Below are 21023 nucleotides of genomic sequence, written 5' to 3'. Positions count from 1 at the left end.
GCACGGACACACATGTAAATTTCGGCCCCCAGTTTCGGCCCAGAATTACGCCACAGTTATCAATATTCTAGCTATTTACGTAGAGGGGAATGTCCGAGTAACTCTCCATTCCTTAAAAATAATGGAGCAGAGGCCCCGCAGGGGCCGAGACCCATTACTTTTAAGGAATGGAGAGTTACGAGGATATTCCCCTACTTAAAACTCATTCCTACTTTTACACTTTGACAAAATATTCTGTAGTTGAAAATATTTGAAAAATTCAAAGGCTGCTTCAAGATAATGTATAGTTGACAAGCAACTCTCCATTCCTGAAAAATAATGGAGCGTTCAAACAATAGAATGACGTCACAGATGTGTTTTAAATTACTTGAGTGTGTACAATGAAAGCATGTGGTACAGTATGGTGTAGTGCCAAGTAGATATACTCAAGATATTCTTTAAAAATAGCAAAAGGATATGATGATGTATTCCCAAGTATCATATTTCGTCCATTAAGTCATGACCATCTGCTCCACGAAACAGTGAAGACATTCGTCGTCGTCATGCATATTTATTTTCACATATACATCAACATCAAGTTATTTATCAATCAAGGAGAGAAGAAATTGTTTCTGTCAAATATGGCAATCATAGTCATAGCAAAGCCGATTACAGTGGTTAATCGACACTTTTAATCTTGATCCGATGTGAATACAAAGTTGTGGGGTTGTCTGACCTGGGGATAAAGATGCATTATAGTATAAAGAATAGGCACTTGTAAGCGTGTATGGATTTTATGATACCGTGATAGATCTTGCAGTGTGTGGTCATGTACTCATGTCACGTTGTATATCCATGGTGACACATGTCACGTTGTGTTATGTTTATAAAATAGCTCTTTGTCATGGCAGATATTGAGTTCACCTCCGTAAAACTAGTTCCGTTAAGACGAATTCATCAATATTTTGTTGCAAAGCTAATTTCTCGGTACTTGCTTTTGTTTGTTTGTTTGTTTATTTGTCTAACGCCGCACTCAGCAATATCCCAGCTATATTACGGCGGTCTGTCGATAATCGAGTCTGGGCCAGATAATCTAGTTATTAATACCATGAGTATTGATCTTCGCAATTGGGATACGATGACATATATCAGCCAAATCAGCGAGCCTGGCCACTCGATCCCGTTAGTCGCCTCTTACGACAAGCATAGTCGCCTGTCGCGGCAAGCATGGATTGCTGAAGACCTATTCTACCCCAGATCTTCACGGGTCTCGGTACTTGCACGTCCTCGAAGACAAGTCTACTATTATCAAAGTACAGTGCAACTCCGTTATTCCGTTACCGTGTCAAGTGAAAGCGTTTGGGTTAACAAGTTTCGCATTAACGAATCATTGGCACTGATTGGCACGTACACATGATCTGTAGACATCCCTAACGGTAACCATTCGGAAAGCACAGGTTACGGACTAACGAGGTTTTGTCTGTGTAGACGCATAGCCGGCCTGAGTCACATATAATGGCGATTTACTTTACACGAACCGGAAATAAATGGTATTGGAAGATATGTTTCGAGGAAATTGTCAGATTATTCTGAAACACATTTGCAATTACTGTAGCTTCAAACAATAGAAAAGTTGACCATTTAACCTTGCTTTGGAGAAATTAGTTTGCACTGTGCAACTTGTCACCGTTTCGCCGGCAGTATTACACTTATATAACAACTGCTTTAGCCGGCAGTGAAAGTAAATAGAGATTATTATACGAGCACTAGGGCACATACGATGTTTTGGAATTCGGTTACTTCTAACCCTATCGGTAATAAATAGAGAACCTCACCCTCGTGGCTTTTGATATGAAAAATATCAATGAGTGTTGATATATTTGATATCAAAAGACGCGAGGGTGAGATTTTATTTATCATCAAACATCATTCAACTTTTTCAGTTTGTAGACAGTAATTAGCAGTGTCTTAAGTGTAGTAGCAGAGCCATTAGTGATGTCATTTGATTGTGACATCATGTAACAAGGACGTCATAATCGTATGCAAAGAATTGTGATGCAATTTCATTGTATTGATATCTGCAATGTAGATATCGCTTGATCTCACCCAAGCGATATATCCTGTGGGAGCCAGTTTTGGATGATAAACAGTATAATGAATTATTTGCAATGTTTATACACACACCACTAAGGATATGAAGATCCGTCTTGGGTAAAATCCGAGGTTAATTATAAATAACAAATGGCTTCGTAATACACAATATGTACACGCATTCGACTGTGATATATCCGAAGGTAAATTTAGTGACTGAATGGTTTCGTTATATACACTATTTGAATATATAAATATATATTAGATATATACCCGGACTTCATGGTAGGATATGTATATATGCAACGTTACACATACAAACTTCATATATTCCATCTCGATACATGCGAGGTAAGATGGCCCCGGTCACTGTGGTCGGACACTCTGACACAAGCATCTCCAGAACTCCTCCCTGTCTTCCTCATCGCTTGGGTAGGCTATGTAAGAATCTGTATGCAACAGTTTCAAAATTTCGGGCGGGATGTTCTTGGCAGGCACGGGTTCGAACATGATGATGATTAGAATGTCCCTCCCACTACTGATGCTCTCCATCTGGGCCATGCGCAGTTCGTACGTGCACCAGTAACTGTTGAGGAAGTTCTGGGACAGAACCACCACAGTCTTCCTGCTATTCGTGATGGCGCCAATGATGTTTGAAGCAATGGGCTCTCCTGGCATGAAGTCACGGTGGTGGATGTTGAGGTTTATTCCATCATTAACTTCCATGTGACATCGCATGTCATCGACGACAAATTCACGATCTTCATCAGCGTAGGAGACAAAAGCATCATGCATGAAGTACCCATCATCTGGAGTATTTCGGTCAGATTTATACCTAAGTCTGGCAGAGTAGAAGAGATAGCGTATCTTCCACCTGTACCTTCGAACCAACCCAACAATCACGACACAGAAGAAGAAAAGGATTCCAGCAGAGGCGCCAAGGGATACATCTGAAGCTGAGAAGCATTTGTTCTCTAGTTCGCTTATAAGATCTTGAAACTCGTCTTTATTTTTAATGTCTCTTTTAAGACCATTCTGCAAACAATTATACCCATACATATCATCGTTGGTCACTCCCGAATCAAGCAGCCAGCTCAAAGTCTCTAAATTCCTACACGAACACCATAATGGGTTCCCACTCAGGTTCAACGTCAGGTTCGGGGAGACTAATTTCAAAGCACTTATTTGTCTTCGAACATCTGACATAAGCCATTGAATCTGATTGTTTGAACAATCTATCTGTTTCAACTTCTTTAGATGTCCCAGTTCAGGGGAAAAGTTGTACAACACATTACTAGATAGATTAAGAATTTCAAGCGATGTCAGATTACGAAATACCATCCCTCTTACCTGCTCTAGAACATTTGATGCGAGGTGAAGTTGCTTCAAGCGAAACAGATTTCTGAAAATCTTTCCACCCGTATCATTGTATATGTCCCATTTGAAGAAGTTGTACGATAAATTTAGCACTTCTAAGGAAACACAGTGTTGAAACAGATCTGGAGACAGCCAACGAGCAAGGTTGTTGGATAAGTCTAAAAAGGTTACATTGTCATATCCTAACAAAGTCCCGTCATGAAACTGAAAGAAATTGCTGGATAGATCCACGTGTTGTAAACTCTCAGCTTGAATGCTTATTGATGCAAGAGTGCTGGTTAGTTGCGTAAAGTTCGAATGAACCTTTATCAGGTTTGGGGGTAGTGTTAAATTTGTTAACACTAAATTAGGCGTTGTGGTATACGGATATATATAAGGCTGTATTTCATAAACCCAAGACATTGGATGGATGCCGTTCCCGTTAGAGTTGTACATGTCCGCTGTACCTCCAATGACTTCATCAGAAAACTGTACCTCCAACATATCTCGATTGGGCACATCTATATGGTAAGACACCCCACTGAGGTGCAAATACTTTAAGCCTGTGAGATATTTCAGTTCCTGGAAGTAAGCCCCATAACCAAGTTTATGCCGTTGTGCAGAGATGAAGCTCAGAGTGTTTGGCAAGAGACGCAGCACGCCTGGCTCGATTTTCCTGATACTGTTGTCATCAACATAGAGTCGTGTTAGGGACGTGTTGTTCAGATATTGCACATCCTCTTGTTTGATCACGACACATTTCGGATACATCAGGACGATTCTATTCGCTACCAGGACGCTAATGTTAGATGACTGAAGGCCGTATAAAGCTTGACCTAATATCGTGAATCCAAGATGCATGTTGGAGGATATGTTCAGGGTTTGAATGTTTGGCATATGTGAAAACGTGTCAGCCTCAATATCAGTTATAGAACAGTTTGATATATCCAAGTATGTTAGGTATGGTACATGTTCAAAGGATGTATTATGAAGGGTACCTATGGTACATTGTCCATTATCGCCAGACATTATAAGGCTGGTAAATTTGGTGAGGTTAGAGAATCCTGAAGAAAAGGATGCGTTGGTGATTCCGTCAATGAATAAGGTCTCCAGCGAAACAAGCCAGTGAAAAACATCAGGGTAAATGTTCGGGGTTTCCTTTTTATCAGAGTGTACACTGGTTCTTCCATTTCCAAAGGAATTTCCGTTCAATTTCAAAATCTTCAAGCTGACAAGGTCTTGGAATAATTGTGGTATTTGGCACAAAACATGTAAAGCAATATGATTTGTTTCTAAGTTAAGGAAAACCAGCTGGTACAGTTGTCCAAACGCTCTCTCTTCCACTATCGATATATTGTTAGTGCCCAAATCTAAATGGGTCAGATTATGATATGGTCTAAAGTCGTCATTTCCCAATTTACGGATGTTGTTACGTTCCAGAAGGATGACATTGGTGTTTGTAGGAAGGATGAGATCCTGTAGTGAAGATATGTTCCGGCCTGAACAGTTGGCTATGTTCATGTCCCTACCATAGCTTCTGTTGTCATGCCAACAGTGACAGCGACGGTCACAACTTTCATTCTCATCAACTTCGTTGTTGGTCATGGTCGACGTGGCTTTCAGGGCCAGTGTGAAAACCAGGAGAAAAATCTTATTCATAGTAGCACTATCTGCAATTAAAAGATATTACTTCAATTACTAATCAGTGCGCAAGCATTTGTATCAACATCAACTAGTAATAACCAGCTTCTTTATAATGGTTGTGACTTTATGGTGTACATAATAGTCTACCCGTGAAGATCCGGGTCAGAGTAGGTCTTCAGCAACCCAATCAATGCTCATGGTATCAACCACTGGATTGTCTGGTCCAGACTCGATTATTTATAGACTGCCGTCATACAGCTGGAATATTGCTGAGTTCGGCATTAAACAACAAACAACAAACAAACAAACAAAGAAGATAATAGTCACCTTACTAATATTATTACTCTGATTGTTACCACGTGATCAAAACTGAATGATGATGTTTATTGTAAGCAAAATGGATATTTCTTGAAAAGCACGTTTTGCAATGTTTGTCATTTGTGTTAGTAATATATATTCCTTATCTCCGGGGTGGATTGTCTTCAGCACACGTATCAGCACTTATCAGCACACATGCATCTATCTTTATTGATTAATAGTCGCGATGTTCCAGGATTCTATTTCAATTGTCGAGGACTATAGTCTGGTTTCACGCCGGACACATATACCATTGCACTGTCAGCAATACACGAACGACCTCGGGTATGATGCTGACAAACCTAGGAACACATCTGGTTTTCGAACCCACGATCATATGGTTCTGGCACACCTAAACCAATCCAACAAACTTCCGATAAATATGCAAATGTGGTCGGCCAACAGGAACTACTTTTAACCTCCATACTTCGATGCAATATCTGTTTGATCAATATATTATTTTCTGATGTTCCCCATAAACCTGCATGGTCTCTGGAGACAAACATGGCAGTGAATCATTTGGCACTATTAAATATATGAGGCGGTTCGATGAAACACATCTTTCCGAGGCTATAAAAGTCCAGTTTCCACCCTTGCCGTATTAGGCTGCTATGCAGTTGCATTTTGGCTGGACTAACGAGTCTGTGCATAGTCCAATCAAAATCGTATAACGAACTTGACATCCGGTTCGTAAACATGTTGATTTCAACCTGCAGATTTCGGTCGCAAAATTTGTAAAGCATGCGTGCCGCCAATCGGCCTCGACAGATATTTTGCAAATTGTTTTATGTTTTTAATCAAGGTGCTCAAGTGAGTTGATACACTTCGCAGGGTAAGACCCGTTTTGCAATATAGATCTTGATTATCGACTGGGCGCTGCCATTTTGTTTGAAGCAAATGCAAGTGAGGTGAGAAATGGAATCTGACTGGTCAATAGGAGGAATATAGAATAGCCATAACTCGTAATAGCCACTGGTGACGCATCGATCGAGCCCAGAAATTCCAGAAAGTTCGGCAAGGGTGGAAACTGGACAATTATAGTCAGTTAACTCCCTTGCCTCGGGAAGACGGATGAAACATTGTAGTCACACGCAGTGTCTTAAGTTTCTTGGTAAATATGCGTCTTAAACATCGATGATTTTAAGAATGATATCACATGGAAAAGAGATCATTACCCCGTGAAAAATAAAAAGTTAATTGCATTATGCTACCCTCTGGCGCGCAAAGTACATATGTTTTATTCCTATTTCATGTATAGTACTCGGACCCCGTGGTACCGCGGCATTCATCGTATCGCGGCATTTGTGATTTCCGATAGTTCACGCGGGACACGCCTCTTAGCGGCTGTCTATTAATGCAAATCAGTAACCAGGAAGTGCTCACTTCGTAAACAATTGCAATGCGTTGATACTTACTTCTAGCATCATTCACTGGACAAAATATCATCCATTCCAAAAAATCTAAAACTTGGAAATACCACCATTCCAATTGGAAATATGACCATTCCAATATTTGGCAAGGTCATATTTCCAAGCTTGGATTTGTTTGGATTTGTTTGGATTTGTTTGGAAATGTTTGGAAATATTTGGATACAACATGTCATAATCATATATGTTAAACGTTGTACAACTTTTGACCTTATGTGAGATTAGTAATGACATGAAAGTAAATAATCAAGAGTATTTTGGCACTATGTACCACGAAAAGACCAAATCATGAGCAAATTTAACAAAAAGAATTTCTGTCATTTAAAGCGGCTACTCTTTATATTTTATTTCTTATCTTCCTTGTCTATAATCATATGACATTGACTATGAACTTTGAACAATTTAACAAATATTTTGTTTTCCCATACCGACTTACGGTTGTCGTAGAACAAAGACCGTTTCGAGAATATAGAGGGAGTCATTATTATAATTTGAACTAATATACATATGTACATAATAGTACTAGGTATAAATGAATTTTGATAAGTGTTCGTACAAGAATATGAACTTCGAATTATCTCGGAATTATGCGCAACACATAAGGCTGGAAATTTTATAATTGGTCTGGAACTATCTGACGGTAATTCAAAACAGGGAACAAGATTTCGCCAAATGAATCATTGAGCCAGGAATGCAACGATTTAAATGATGGCAAAATGAATAAACATATCTGGAACAGAGTAGACTGTTCATGTGGACAATTATATGCTACGTCTATTGCCAATGAAGTTTATCACCCCATGTTATAGCATTTGTTTTATATAAAAGATAGAAGCCAAATAGATGGGACAATTAGTTGTTATGAATTAGCTTTACCTCTGTGACATATCGGGCAACTAAATGTGAATATGTTTATCAAATAATCAATTACAGTAATTAACCTAGTGTCCTTATTTATACACAATTTAATTACGTATTGGGGTACAATATATAATACACATATACACGGAATGATTTCTTATTTTGTCAATTTAATCATAACACAAATCATACAAACTGTACGATCAAGGGTATAAATACTCAATTGTATCTATTAATACTAATAGTATGACAATAAACCCTGTGTATATACTGAGCATATTTAGATACATCCGGATCTACGACCGCAGCCATATAATCAATCAAGGAAAGTATAATAGATTGAATTACAAATGCGCTGTCACTTAAACAAAATTTTCCGTTATCCACGTAAGCCTAAACCTTGGAGAAATAAAGTTCTGTTCTGTTCTGTAGACACCGTCATGCATCACAGGACCAAGGAGCGTCCATTCCAATTTGGAATGAACGTTGGATTGCTTTGGAAAGATCGCTCATTCCAAACTTTCCAAAGAGAGAGAGAGACCCGCACTTGACACGACAAAACACTACTTACTTACTTACTTTGGAGATTTAACGTGCGCTTACCGACTGATGCGTATTTCGCACACGGGCCCTGGCAGGCCATTTAATTTGTTTCCGAAAGGGGCCAAAGTGGTCTGTGCAACCCAAGAGGGAGGTTTAGGGGTTGCTTATATAGAATTTGGGAATTTTGAGATTTGGAATAGATGCCGATGGGGTTGGGGAATAGAACTAAGGGAGCTGGGTATGGTGGATGTTTGTTTGTTTATTTGATTTTGATTTGGTAGGTTATTGTGTTTTTAGACGCGTTTTATTAGTTCCGTTTTTATTAAGAATACGCCTAAGGCCTTGAAGTTTTCTAGTTTATTTTGTGGGTTTAGTATTGCTTCTAGAGTGAGAGCCTTGTTTAGATTGAGGGTGGCTTGTAATGCGGTTCGATGTGTTAGGTAGTGTGTGCAGTGGATGAGTGCGTGTTCTAGGGTTTCTGGTTGTTTGCAGTGTGGGCAGTTACCTGTAGTGTGTTTTTTAATTTTTTTTAGGTGGTTATTTAGGTTGGTGTGTCCTGTTTGGAGTTTAGTGATTACTCTGTCGATTTTTTTTGATGGATGGAGAATTTTTGGTTTGGTTAGTGGTTTGCTGAGCACTTTTTTTATTTGGCTATTTGAGTTTAGATATAGGTTATGCCATTTTTGGGTGATTTTTTGCTTGTTTACACTTTTAATTTCTGATTTTGAGATGGGTAAGTTTAAGCTTATTTCTGGGATTTTGAGGGATAGTTTAGCTGCTTTATCGGCGTTTTCATTACCGTATATTCCTACGTTGGCGGGGATCCACAAGAAGGTTATTTGTTTGCCTGCCTTAGTTAGGTCGTTGGAGCTTTTAAGTATTTGATTTATTAATTTAGGTCGGTTTTTGGTATTTTTGTTTTGGAGGGCTTGCAGTCCACTTAGGGAGTCGGTAAGTATTAGGATTTTTTTGTGGTTTTTGGATTCTTGATTATGGAGGGCTGAGGCCATGCCTATTAGTTCTGCCGTGAATATTGATTGGTTGTTTGGGAGTCGGAAGGATTGTGTGGTTTTAGTTGGTTGTGTGGTATGGACTCCGAAACCTGTGTGTTTGGAGGTCGGATCTGAGGATCCGTCCGGCTAAATGTGAGACCAATTTGGACAATTTTCGTGTATGTATGCTAGTGTGGTAGTTTTAGCTATGTTTGGGTCGGTTTGTTTATTTATTTGGCCAGCTAGTGTTGTGTCTATTTTGGGTATTTTATGTTTAGGGGTGAAGATATTTGATTGTTTGCAGTTGTCTTTAAGATTTTAAATTTGGTGTTCATTTAGGTAGTTTGTTATTCTTTGGGATATTGGGGTAAGTAAGGGATGTTTACGAACTAGAGCTTGGTTTTTGGGGCTGATGTTTTGGTTTTGGTTTATTAAGTTTTGGATGAGAGGGTTTGATTGGGACGCGGCCCAGAAATTTAAGCTTAGCTGTTCCCTGCGTAGACTTAGTGGCATTTCTCCTGTTAAGGCCTGAAGTGAGGTGTAGGAGGTGCCATGTTGGGTGCGTGTAATTAGTTTGAGAGCCTGATATTGTATTGAGTCAAGTTTTTTAGATAGAGAGTTGTTTAGGGTGTTGTATATGGGGCAGCCGTAGTCTAGTTTTGATCTAATTAGTGATATGTAGAGAGAGAGGAGGGTATCTTTGGAGGCTCCCCAGTTAGAACCAGTTAGGCATCTTAGGGTGTTTAGGTCTTTACTGCATTTAGTTGTTAGGTTTTGGATGTGAGCATCCCAGGTGAGATGTTCATCGAAAATAAGTCCTGGAATTTGATCTCACACATATGTTTGATACCAGTTATCTCAAATGGGTTTCTCACCCACAGGTGTGTAAGAAACATGCAACCCTGAATTCCTCATACATTTTCGAAACAATGGATAAATGGTCTTTGTCACCAATGCAAATTATCTAGATGAAATCATGCGAAATAAATTAGGTATGGAAACGAAAACAGTGCTCGGAAAATTGTACTTGCTGAAATGTAAACAAAGCAAAATTCAGATTTTACACTGTGTAGCATTTTTAGAGGTACTTTCGACTAATTGTTGCATACACTGGCTCCATCACGCGTTTGAGAATATTCATGGGAAGAGTATCGTTGCACTAATTATGGAATTACACATATACATTACAATGATGTGGTAAATTCAACAGAAACCGTAAAAGTTTCCGTCCTGTGTGACGCCATGACTGACGCTAAATCACGCACAACGATGACGGTAGTTGTCTGCATTTCTGACTAATTCTCTTGGTTACATTGGAAAACATGGTAAACAAATAACAGTACGCAGATTGTCAGAATGTTTCTGATTACTTACGTGACACATTTATGTGTATACGATCCCTAAATCAACGAAAACCTCCTCTGGAAATCCCGCGTACTGTTGTCAGTGAACACGTCATTTTGTAAAAGTCGGTCACCGGTAGTGATGTCATACGGAAGTAAACATTGTTGTACATATTTGGTAATTTCAACTTTCAACTTGGCACACAGTGTGTTCTTGGTTTTTGTCTAGTTTGCATTTTCATCATCGCCTTTATAATCCACAGATAGGACGGAAACCTTTTTGTGTAGGGTCACATTATTTATGAGTAGCAAGCAGCACATAGGATGACGTCACTTATGACAGAGGTGTGATGTATTAATACGCTACTGCAATCATGAGAATATAGACAAAATTCATCGGTTCGATGCTAAAAAGGTGCGATTTTAGGGTATGTAAGAAACAGATTACTGTACTCGTGCCTGACAGATACCATTGATCTTACAACGAGTTGTTTCAAAACGTATCTAACGAGCGAAAGCGACACTCGTGTAGTAATCTCTATATCCTAATTATGTCAAGATATAATACTAATCCTTAACTGAAAACGTCCACAACAGTGTACACTCGGTGAAGAAGCCTATGAACATATGAACTTTTCACATACACTAATGGAAGTTAAGTTTGTGAAGATAGCAAATGATATTATTCGGTCGAACGTCAGCCAGAACTCCTTTATGTGGTGGACACTCGCATTAATGTGGTGACTCATCATTGCATTAATTTTCTCGATTTACAGTATTCATGAAGAATATTTTGTATGGGACCAGACGCATGGTGGAATAGAGAAAATTATGAGGATAGACTTACTAGTAAGTATTTTATGATATTCATGCCAGCTCAAAATAAACTTTAATTTATTTTTATGGTATCCACAAGATAAGCAGGATTAAACTAACATCTTAAGATGACATTAAACTGAATTATATTTGCTGTTTACATATCAAAGTTTCCGAAAATGTTTAACTTACAAATTGTTCAGCCACAGCAAGGCTATTCATTCGTGACATGTTTCATCTGATCTGCTGATTTATTTTCAACACTGTCAAATCTCCTTCCTTGTTTCGAGAGAAGAACTGCGCAGTAAGAGTTGTGAATAATCACTCGACCTCCGGACATGGCACATTGAAACTTGAACGTCAGGGATCACACCTCCCCTTTCTCCCAATGAGGGGTGGGGATGTATTCGGGATCTGTTAGTCATCAACCTCGTGTGTGTCATGAGTTATGTGCGGAAGAGTCAATGTTTAACAACAGCGACACAGATGGTACTGAATGCAACGGAAACAAATCTTTGAAACGTTGCCAGAAGACGTCCAAAGGAAAGTCTCACCCCTGCTCGTTCATTGTGTTATAAATCCAGGGTGTCGAGGTGAGGCCTGTCTCTTGTATGTTTGTTGCATGTATTCATGTAGCGGGATGTTTGTTGTGTATTATTGTGAAATATTAAAAATTGAATTTTTGACAACTGTGACACATATATTCCTGAATATTGACGGAACTTCCGTTGAAACGTAGCCAGTAAACGACCAAAGGGACATTTCACCCTTGCCAAATCAGCCTTTTCGCTGAATATTTGAAGAAATGACATTTGGAACTATTGCTTAGTACACCCGTACGCAACACAATATCTCATTTCGCGTCTTCAATACACCGGGAATAACGGAAAATCGCTTCATTGTCTTGTAGATTAATGCACTGTAAACGACGACTGGTGGCTGGTCACTATTATATTTGAACACCTCTACGGTGGGTAGAGGGGGAGAGGTAGGGGAGAGGTAGGGTGGTGGCGGTTGTTGCGAGACTTGGTTGTGTAGCTGGAGGGAGGGTGGGGGGAGAGGTAGGGTGGTGGCGGTTGTTGCGAGACTTGGTTGTGTAGCTGGAGGGAGGGTGGGGGAGAGGTAGGGTGGTGGCGGTTGTTGCGAGACTTGGTTGTGTAGCTGGAGGGAGGGTGGGGGGAGAGGTAGGGTGGTGGCGGTTGTTGCGAGACTTGGTTGTGTAGCAGGAGGGAGGGTGGGGGAGAGGTAGGGTGGTGGCGGTTGTTGCGAGACTCGGTTGTGTAGCTGGAGGGAGGGTGGGGGAGAAAGGTGGTGGTGGTTGTTGCAAGACTTGGTTGTGTAGCAGGAGGGAGGGTGGGGGGAGAGTTAGGGTGGTGGCGGTTGTTGCGAGACTTGGTTGTGTAGCTGGAGGGAGGGTGGGGGGAGAGGTAGGTTGGTGCATGGTGGTTGTTGCGAGACTTGGTTGTGTAGCTGGAGGGAGGGTGGGGGGAGAGGTAGGGTGGTGGTTGTTGTTGCGAGACTTGGTTGTGTAGCTGGAGGGAGGGTGGGGGGAGAGATAGGGTGGTGGTTGTTGTTGCGAGACTTGGTTGTGTAGCTGGAGGGAGGGTCGGGGGAGAGGTAATGGGGTGGTGGTTGTTGCGAGACTTGGTTGTGTAGCTGGAGGGAGGATGGGGAGAGAGGTAGGTTGGTGGTGGTTGTTGCGAGACTTGGTTGTGTAGCAGGAGGGAGGGTGGGGGAGAGGTAGGGGGGTGGCGGTTGTTGCGAGACTTGGTTGTGTAGCTGGAGGGAGGGTCGGGGGAGAGGTAGGGTGGTGGCGGTTGCGAGACTTGGTTGTGTAGCTGGAGGGAGGGTCGGGAGAGAGGTAGGTTGGTGCATGGTGGTTGTTGCGAGACTTGGTTGTGTAGCTGGAGGGAGGGTCGGGGGAGAGGTAGGGTGGTGGCGGTTGTTGCGAGACTCGGTTGTGTAGCTGGAGGGAGGGTCGGGGGAGAGGTAGGGTGGTGGCGGTTGTTGCGAGACTTGGTTGTGTAGCTGGAGGGAGGGTCGGGGCAGAGGTAGGGTGGTGGCGGTTGCGAGACTTGGTTGTGTAGCTGGAGGGAGGGTCGGGAGAGAGGTAGGTTGGTGCATGGTGGTTGTTGCGAGACTTGGTTGTGTAGCTGGAGGGAGGGTCGGGTGTGAGGTAGGGTGGTGGCGGTTGTTGCGAGACTCGGTTGTGTAGCTGGAGGGAGGGTCGGGGGAGAGGTAGGGTGGTGGCGGTTGTTGCGAGACTTGGTTGTGTAGCTGGAGGGAGGGTGGGGGAGAGGTAGGGTGGTGGCGGTTGCGAGACTTGGTTGTGTAGCTGGAGGGAGGGTCGGGGGAGAGGTAGGTTGGTGCATGGTGGTTGTTGCGAGACTTGGTTGTGTAGCTGGAGGGAGGGTGGGGGGAGAGGTAGGGTGGTGGCGGTTGCGAGACTTGGTTGTGTAGCTGGAGGGAGGGTGGGGGGAGAAAGGTGGTGGTGGTTGTTGCGAGACTTGGTTGTGTAGCTGGAGGGAGGGTGGGGGGAGAGGTAGTTTGGTGGTGGTTGTTGCGAGACTTGGTTATGTAGCCGGAGGGAGGGTGGTGGGTAGAGGGGGAGAGGTAGGGTGGTGGTGGTTGTTGCGAGACTTGGTTGTGTAGCCGGAGGGAGGGTTGGGGCAGAGGTAGGGTGGTGGTGGTTGTTGCGAGACTTGGTTGTGTAGCTGGAGGTTTGTTTCCGGTTACATCAGCTTGTATGTGGAAATGGACTAATCTGACTCTTAGTAAAACAACTGATGCATTCTGTTTGGAAGGACATATGAGTGTTGACAGAAAAGTTTTCAGGTGAGGTGATGTGAAATAGGGTTAAATGTCGCGTTAAATTATCGCGTGTTTGTGTGTGTGGCTGTTCGTACCAGTCCTTATATTTTATAATGCTAACCCACCTATATACCATGCCACAGTTGAACATCAATACCCAACTCAGACACAGTATGCTGACACAGAGACGACCTGTCTTTGTTTTAGCCCCAAAGAGTAAGGCAGGGTAACAACAAGTACTATGTTATGATAACGTCTTCTGGTATGACGCGTCCGGGGATCGAACCCCGTCCCATCCGCTCTCCGGGCGGAAGCTCTACCAATAGACCACGGCAGCGATTAGAAACGTTTGGAGCCTCACAAGGAATTCAATAATGTTTTGCTGCGGACATCACATAACGACCAAGTTGCGTATCCTTGTCAATGACGTGAATTGTTTGATGGTAATTTTATGGACGTTAAACGACTATTAAGTAGACACTTTAAAAGGTGAGGTGAAATAGGGTTTGCTTGCACGTCCAATATTATTGCACTTATATTGCGACGTGCTTGCACGTGTGTGTGTGTGGCTGCCTGTACTAGTCCGGACTGACGTCGCTTTATAGTGCTATCCCACTGAGATACCATGCCGCAGTTTAACATGAATACCCCACTCAGACACATTATACTCCAAGTCGACCAGTCCTTCTTTTAGACCCATAATGCCGAGCGCCAGACAGTGTAACAACAAGTATCATCTTTTAACGAAGTTTGATTTGACGCGGCTGGGAATCCCCGAACCGTCCGCTCTCCGGGCGAACGCTCTACCACTAGACCACGGAGGCGGTCCCAATTAAAAAATATAACAGTTGTGAATAGTATACTCAACATCAAAAGTTCCTGTCACACCAATATATCAGTGTATTTTTCAAACAAGTAAAGTTTGGTTTTCAATATTGTAGTACATGTATGGAATCAAGTCACAAAATCGCAACTGCTACAGAAAAGTATGCATTCCATGCAAAAGTTGACTTTTATGCAAGCCCCATGCATTTCACTACCCAAGAATGGGTATGAAAACAAGTGCGTGAACTGGATTCCATATGCATTGTTTAGCATCGAGCTGACAACAACCACTCAGAAAAACAACAAAATTACGCAATTATTCAACATTGCGAAATGCCACGCCTGTCCGGAAATGAGCGATTTCGAGCAATTGGAATTCTTGAAGAAGGATCAAGTCAACGCGATGTTGCAAGACACCTTAATCTTCACATCTGATCTTCACGGGTCTCAATAGTACGGATAATCTCTGTTATTTTTTTGTTGATATTTCAAACGTAGAACATGGGATAGCATACGTTATTAACATCGCCTTGATCTCACTTTAAGTGGTGAACCACCCACAACACATTTCAATCACACTCACAAACAAGGTACATACAGGTGAAGACTAAGTTATTGTGTGCGCACAAGCTACTGATGATTTGTCGAGGGACAATGGTCTTGAATGTTGATCATAGTCCCATTGGAATACGCAATAAAAACACATTACCCTCTGCGTTCAACATTGGTAAAAGTCATTCGTTGCTGATATGAATGACTGTATAATAATTGCTTATTCAGTGGTCAAGTACAAAATTAAAGAGAAATGAATTTCCCTCATATGTACATTAACTGTTTGTGTACATCAATCATTTTTGGGTCATGTTAGGCTTCAGGGATGATATTTTCACCGAAAGTTGTACTATTCAACCATAACAAATACTGTGCAAATCACATTAAAGCTCTTATGGTCGTTGTTTACGCTTTGAAATGATCACCTATTGCCAACTGTTGAATTTCACTTTTCTCTGTATAAAGAACTAACTGCATACAGGGTCCATGTATAGGTTAATTCCTGTAATTGGTTATTTGATATTCAGTTGCGTGATATGTCAGAGAGGTAAAACTAATTCATAACAACTAACTTATTTGGCTTCTATCTTTTATATGAAACAAATGCTATAACATGGGGTGATAAACTTCGTTGGCAATAGACGTAGCATATAATTGTCCGCATGAACAGTCTACTCTGTTCCAGATATGTTTATTCATTTTGTCAGCATTTAAATCGTTGCATTCCTGGCTCAATGATTCATCTGACGAAATCTTGTTCCCTGTTTTGAATTACCGTCAGATAGTTCCAGACCAATTATAAAATTACCAACCCTATGTGTTGCGCATAATTCCGAGATAATTCGAAGTTCATATTCTTGTACGAACACTTATCAAAATTAATTTATACCTACTACTATTATGTACATATGTATATTAGTTCAAATTATAATAATGACTCCCTCTATGAGAATATGAGGCCCTCTATATTCTCGAAACGGTCTTTGTTCTACGACAACCGTTAGTCGGTATGGGAAAACAAAATATTTGTTTAATTGTTCAAAGTTCATAGTCAATGTCATATGATTATAGACAAGGAAGATAAGAAATTAAATATAAAGAGTAGCCACTTTAAATGACAGAAATTCTTTTAGTTAAATTTGCTCATAATTTGGTCTTTTCGTGGTAAATAGCGCCAAAATACTCTTAATTATTTACTTTCATGTCATTACTAATCTCACATAAGGTCAAAAGTTGTACAACGTTTAACAGATATGATTATGACATGTTGTATCCAAACATATCCAAACAAATCCAAGCTTGGAAATATGACCTTGACAAATTTTGGAATGGTCATATTTCCATTTGGAATGGTGGTATTTCCAAGTTTTGGATTGTTTGGAATGGATGATATTTTGTCCAGTGATGATTAGTTGGCGCCAGTCTAGACTGTCCAATCAACGTAAATATACAAACCGTGATGTTACTTGACCAGTTGATGACACCTGTCAAACTCAAAGTGCCCCTGGTCCTCCACCCACCATGTGTAATACTTTAGCGTACTTGATTGTTGCAGTTATATCACCGTTAGGCTGAATGATGAGAGAATACATTTTGTTGTTTTTGTTAACGATCGTTTCCATTTTCAACGTGGTAACCTTATAAGTGACTAACTTTTTTATTCATTTGGACCCGCGCCCACGTAGGAATCTTTGGAAATGAAAAGGCAGATAAAGCAGCAAAATAATCCCTTAAACTCCCAGAAATAAGCTTAAACTGACCCAGCTCCAAATCAGAAATCAAAAGTCTCACTAAACAAAAAATCAACAAAAAATGGCAAAATATATACCAAAACTTAAATAGCCAAATCAGGAAAGTACTAAAAAAACACCTAAATAAACCAAAAATACTACACCCATCCAAAAAAATCGACAGAATAATTACTAAACTACAAACAGGCCACACCAAACTAAACAATCACCGTAACATAGCTAATCTACACAGAACAGGAAACTGCCCACATTGCAAACAACAAGAAACACCAGAACACGTACTCATTCACTGCACACACTACAAAACACACCGAACAACTCTACAGACCACCCTAAATCTTAAAACCGAACTAGAATCAATCCTAAATCCACAAAATAAATGAGAAAAATTCAAAGCCTTAGGTTTATACCTAATTAAAACAGGACTAATTGGTCGCATTTAAACCCCAAATAAAATAATAAAAAACCAAAACTACCTTATCTAACAACCAACCAACACACACAACTCCCTTAGTTCGTCCAAACCATTCCAAGGCATTCCAAACATTTCCTGTGTTGGAAATATGTTTGGAAATTGGAATGGACGCTATTTGGTCTTGTGACTTTTAATATTGCCTTACCCCTATCTATCAATGGCCAACGTTATAACCCGCAGTTCCCCAAGTAAACTTTCTCTATCGCCCTGAACTAGATCATCTGCATATTCATGGCGACTAATAAGGTAACGGAAGTTACGTAGTCCGCACATTTTTCTCCCTCTCTGTGCCCAGAATCTGTTGGAAGATCATAAGGGCCATAATGCCAAACTTAGAAATACGTTCTTCACTAGAAGCCAAAAGATAAATACATACTTTGGGCATACTAGGAGTGCTTTTTATATATTTATTGTTGACTTTTAAAAAAATTTCATTTTGTGACAAATTATTGTCATCCAATGTTTTTTATAAACAATCTTAGAATATCATTTCTGATAATTTGTTGTTGACTTATAAAAATATTTTTCTCTTACTTTTCGAAAAATATGCATTGAATACCTATTACTGATAACACATTTAGAATTTTACTTGTGCTGTCTTTGCACTTGTCTGGACAAATCACTGATGTCTGGCATGATCATACCAAGTGGTTGGTAGAATTATGTCCTTTTTTTGTCCAATTCGGACCTCCATACACAACTTTTCTCTGTACCGCGATACGATGGAGTTCTCTCCCTTGTCAAACAGACCGCGAGGCCCGGCTTTTACTCGGAGCTACTAATGTAAATAATGAACTTTTATCAGTAAAATATGCATTGTTTGATATAATAAACGATATCTGATATAGAGAACACGAATAATCATAATATAAAGGGTAATGAGTGCATTTTGTTCCGTTTAGCGTACATGATAAGTACCGCGATACCCCGAGGTTGCAGGCTATTTACAAAACACACTCGGCTAAGACTCTATATATCATATGCTGTTCCCCTATTACAAAAAGGCGTAACGGGCTATCTTCAGTCTCGCATTGGACGTCTATCGTCTTAATAAAGAGGTGAGGCTGGATGGTTTTCACAACGGGTATAGAGATATGAAGAGATATTTGTAATAACTTCGTTTCCCATCCACTTGTCGATGTTTTGGCTGGTGAAGTCACCCGTGAAGATCCGTGGTAAAATAGGTCTTCGGCAACCCATGCTTGTCGTAAAAGGCGACTAACAGGATTGAATGGTCAGGCTCGCTGACTTGGTTGTTGCATGTTATCATATCACAATTGCGTGGATTGATCCTCATGATGTCAATCACTTAATTGTCTGGTTCAGACTCGATTATTTACAGAACGCCGTCATACAGCTAGAATATTGCTGAATGCGGCGTAAACAACATGAAACGAAACGACCGGTGAAAGACTCGATTAATTTCCGAATTATTTTCGATTAAGACTGTGGTAAAACACGTGAGACAAGAATATTGGGAATATTTGATTATATTTACTAACCATAGGTCATGTGAATACTTGACTTGCCTTTGCGTGTATTGGGGACGGGTGTCACCGGTGGGGCAGGATACGCTGGCCTTTTCGCGAACACCTGGTATCATCACTAATTGATAGTGATTATAAACCCATGCTTATGATGTAGCTGGAGTCGTACAATGGACCCTGCTTTTAGCAGATATTTCATATGATTATTGAAATGTTTTTGTCACCTTTATGTATTATTATGATTATGGAAATGGTTTGGAGCATTTATTATCATGCAGTAGACAATTTAGTGTATACTTAGCACCAATACTGACAACCATACAGTAGACATGCACCATACAAAATCCGCTGTCTGAAACCTACCTTGAGTCAGGGCCCATGCTCCGGGTCGTGTGGTTGGATGCAAATATGATTCCATACGGAAACGAAGCCCGTACTAAAGTAAATTTGTTGTTGGCTTGCAACTTCCTTGTATTTTAATACACTCACCCCTTCAGTCTGGGTTCATTATCAAATCGGTAATATTGATACATTTATCAAGTTTCATAACCTAAACAGCTGCATCATGTAAAAATATGCTGTTCACAATGTTACACGTATCAACCTCCTGTCAATTTCGCAAAAATAAGTATAACGCGAGATCTTCAGAGGATGTATCTTGCTAATACATGCATTTTTGGTTGGACTTTGGTCGAAACATAAACAAATCTGAATTCGAACAATCTGCCATCACGATCTTAGCTGCATCCGACTGACTGACTAATATAGAAGATTTAACGTGCGCTTTCCGATTGTAGCGTATTTCGCACACGGGCCTGGCCAGACCATTTAGTGTATTCCGAAAAGGGTGAAAGTGGTGTGTGCAACCCAAGAGGGGGCTTTTAGGGGTTGCTTAATCATATTGAATTTTTGGAATTTTTAAATTTGGAATAAATGCCGAGGTGGGTGGAGGAGGGAACTAAGGGAGCCGGGTGAGGTGGGTGTTTGTATGTTTATTGGATTTTGGATTGGTAGATTAATTAGTTTTTAGATGCGCTTAATTAGGTCTGTTTTGATTAGGAATAGGCCTAGGGCCTTGAAGTTTTCTAGTTTATTTTGATGGTTTAGTATTTCATCTAGAGTAGGAACCTTATTTAGATTGAGGGTGGTTTGTAGTGTGGTTCTGTGTGTTTGGTAGTTGGTGCAGTGGATGAGTGCGTATTCTGTGGTTTCGGGTTGTTTGCAGTGGGGGCAGTTGCCTGTGGTGTGCCTTTTAAGATTTTTTAGGTGGTTATTTAGGTTAGTGTGTCCTGTTTGGAGTTTTGTAATTAATCTGTCAAATTTTTTTGAGGGGTGTAGGATTTTAGGTTTGGCTAGTGGTTTTCTGAGCACTTTTTTTATTTGGCTATTTGAGTTTTGATATTGATTATGCCATTTTTTGGTTATTTTTTTGTTTGTTTACACTTTTAATTTCTGATTTTGAGATGGGTAGGTTTAGGCTTATTTCTGGTATTTTGAGAGATAATTTAGCTGCTTTATCGGCGCTTTCGTTGCCGTAAATTCCTACGTGGGCGGGGATCCACAAGAAGGTTATTTGTTTGCCTGCTTTTGTTAGGTCGTTGGAGCTTTTAAGTATTTGGTTTATTAATTTAGGTCGTTTTTGGTATTTTTGTTTTGGAGGGCTTATAGTCCACTTAGGGAGTCGGTGAGAATTAGGATTTTATTGTTGTTTTT

The 21023-nt window shown here is 40.5% G+C and overlaps 2 protein-coding genes across 2 annotated transcripts; both read right to left on the bottom strand.

The window, feature by feature from the left end:
* Positions 1-599: 599 nt before the first annotated feature.
* Positions 600-11648, bottom strand: LOC139468957 (toll-like receptor 4). The gene is made up of 2 exons (XM_071251099.1): positions 11602-11648; positions 600-5096 (listed from the first exon to the last, which is right to left on the bottom strand). Exon 2 carries the CDS (start codon positions 5083-5085, stop codon positions 2437-2439), a length of 2649 nt encoding a protein of 882 aa, XP_071107200.1. The 5' UTR covers positions 5086-5096; positions 11602-11648; the 3' UTR covers positions 600-2436.
* Positions 11649-12774: 1126 nt separating this feature from the next.
* On the bottom strand, positions 12775-17189 carry LOC139467558 (uncharacterized). Its single transcript, XM_071249092.1, has 2 exons — positions 17118-17189; positions 12775-14202 (listed from the first exon to the last, which is right to left on the bottom strand). The coding sequence occupies exons 1-2, from the start codon at positions 17187-17189 to the stop codon at positions 12775-12777; spliced, it is 1500 nt and encodes a 499-aa protein (XP_071105193.1).
* Between the last annotated feature and the right edge of the window lie 3834 nt (positions 17190-21023).

Source organism: Haliotis cracherodii, unplaced genomic scaffold (assembly GCF_022045235.1).
Source record: "Haliotis cracherodii isolate W230 unplaced genomic scaffold, xgHalCrac1.p SCAF_2, whole genome shotgun sequence".
Taxonomy (NCBI): domain Eukaryota; kingdom Metazoa; phylum Mollusca; class Gastropoda; order Lepetellida; family Haliotidae; genus Haliotis; species Haliotis cracherodii.
This window is presented reverse-complemented; position numbering and strand designations above follow the sequence as displayed.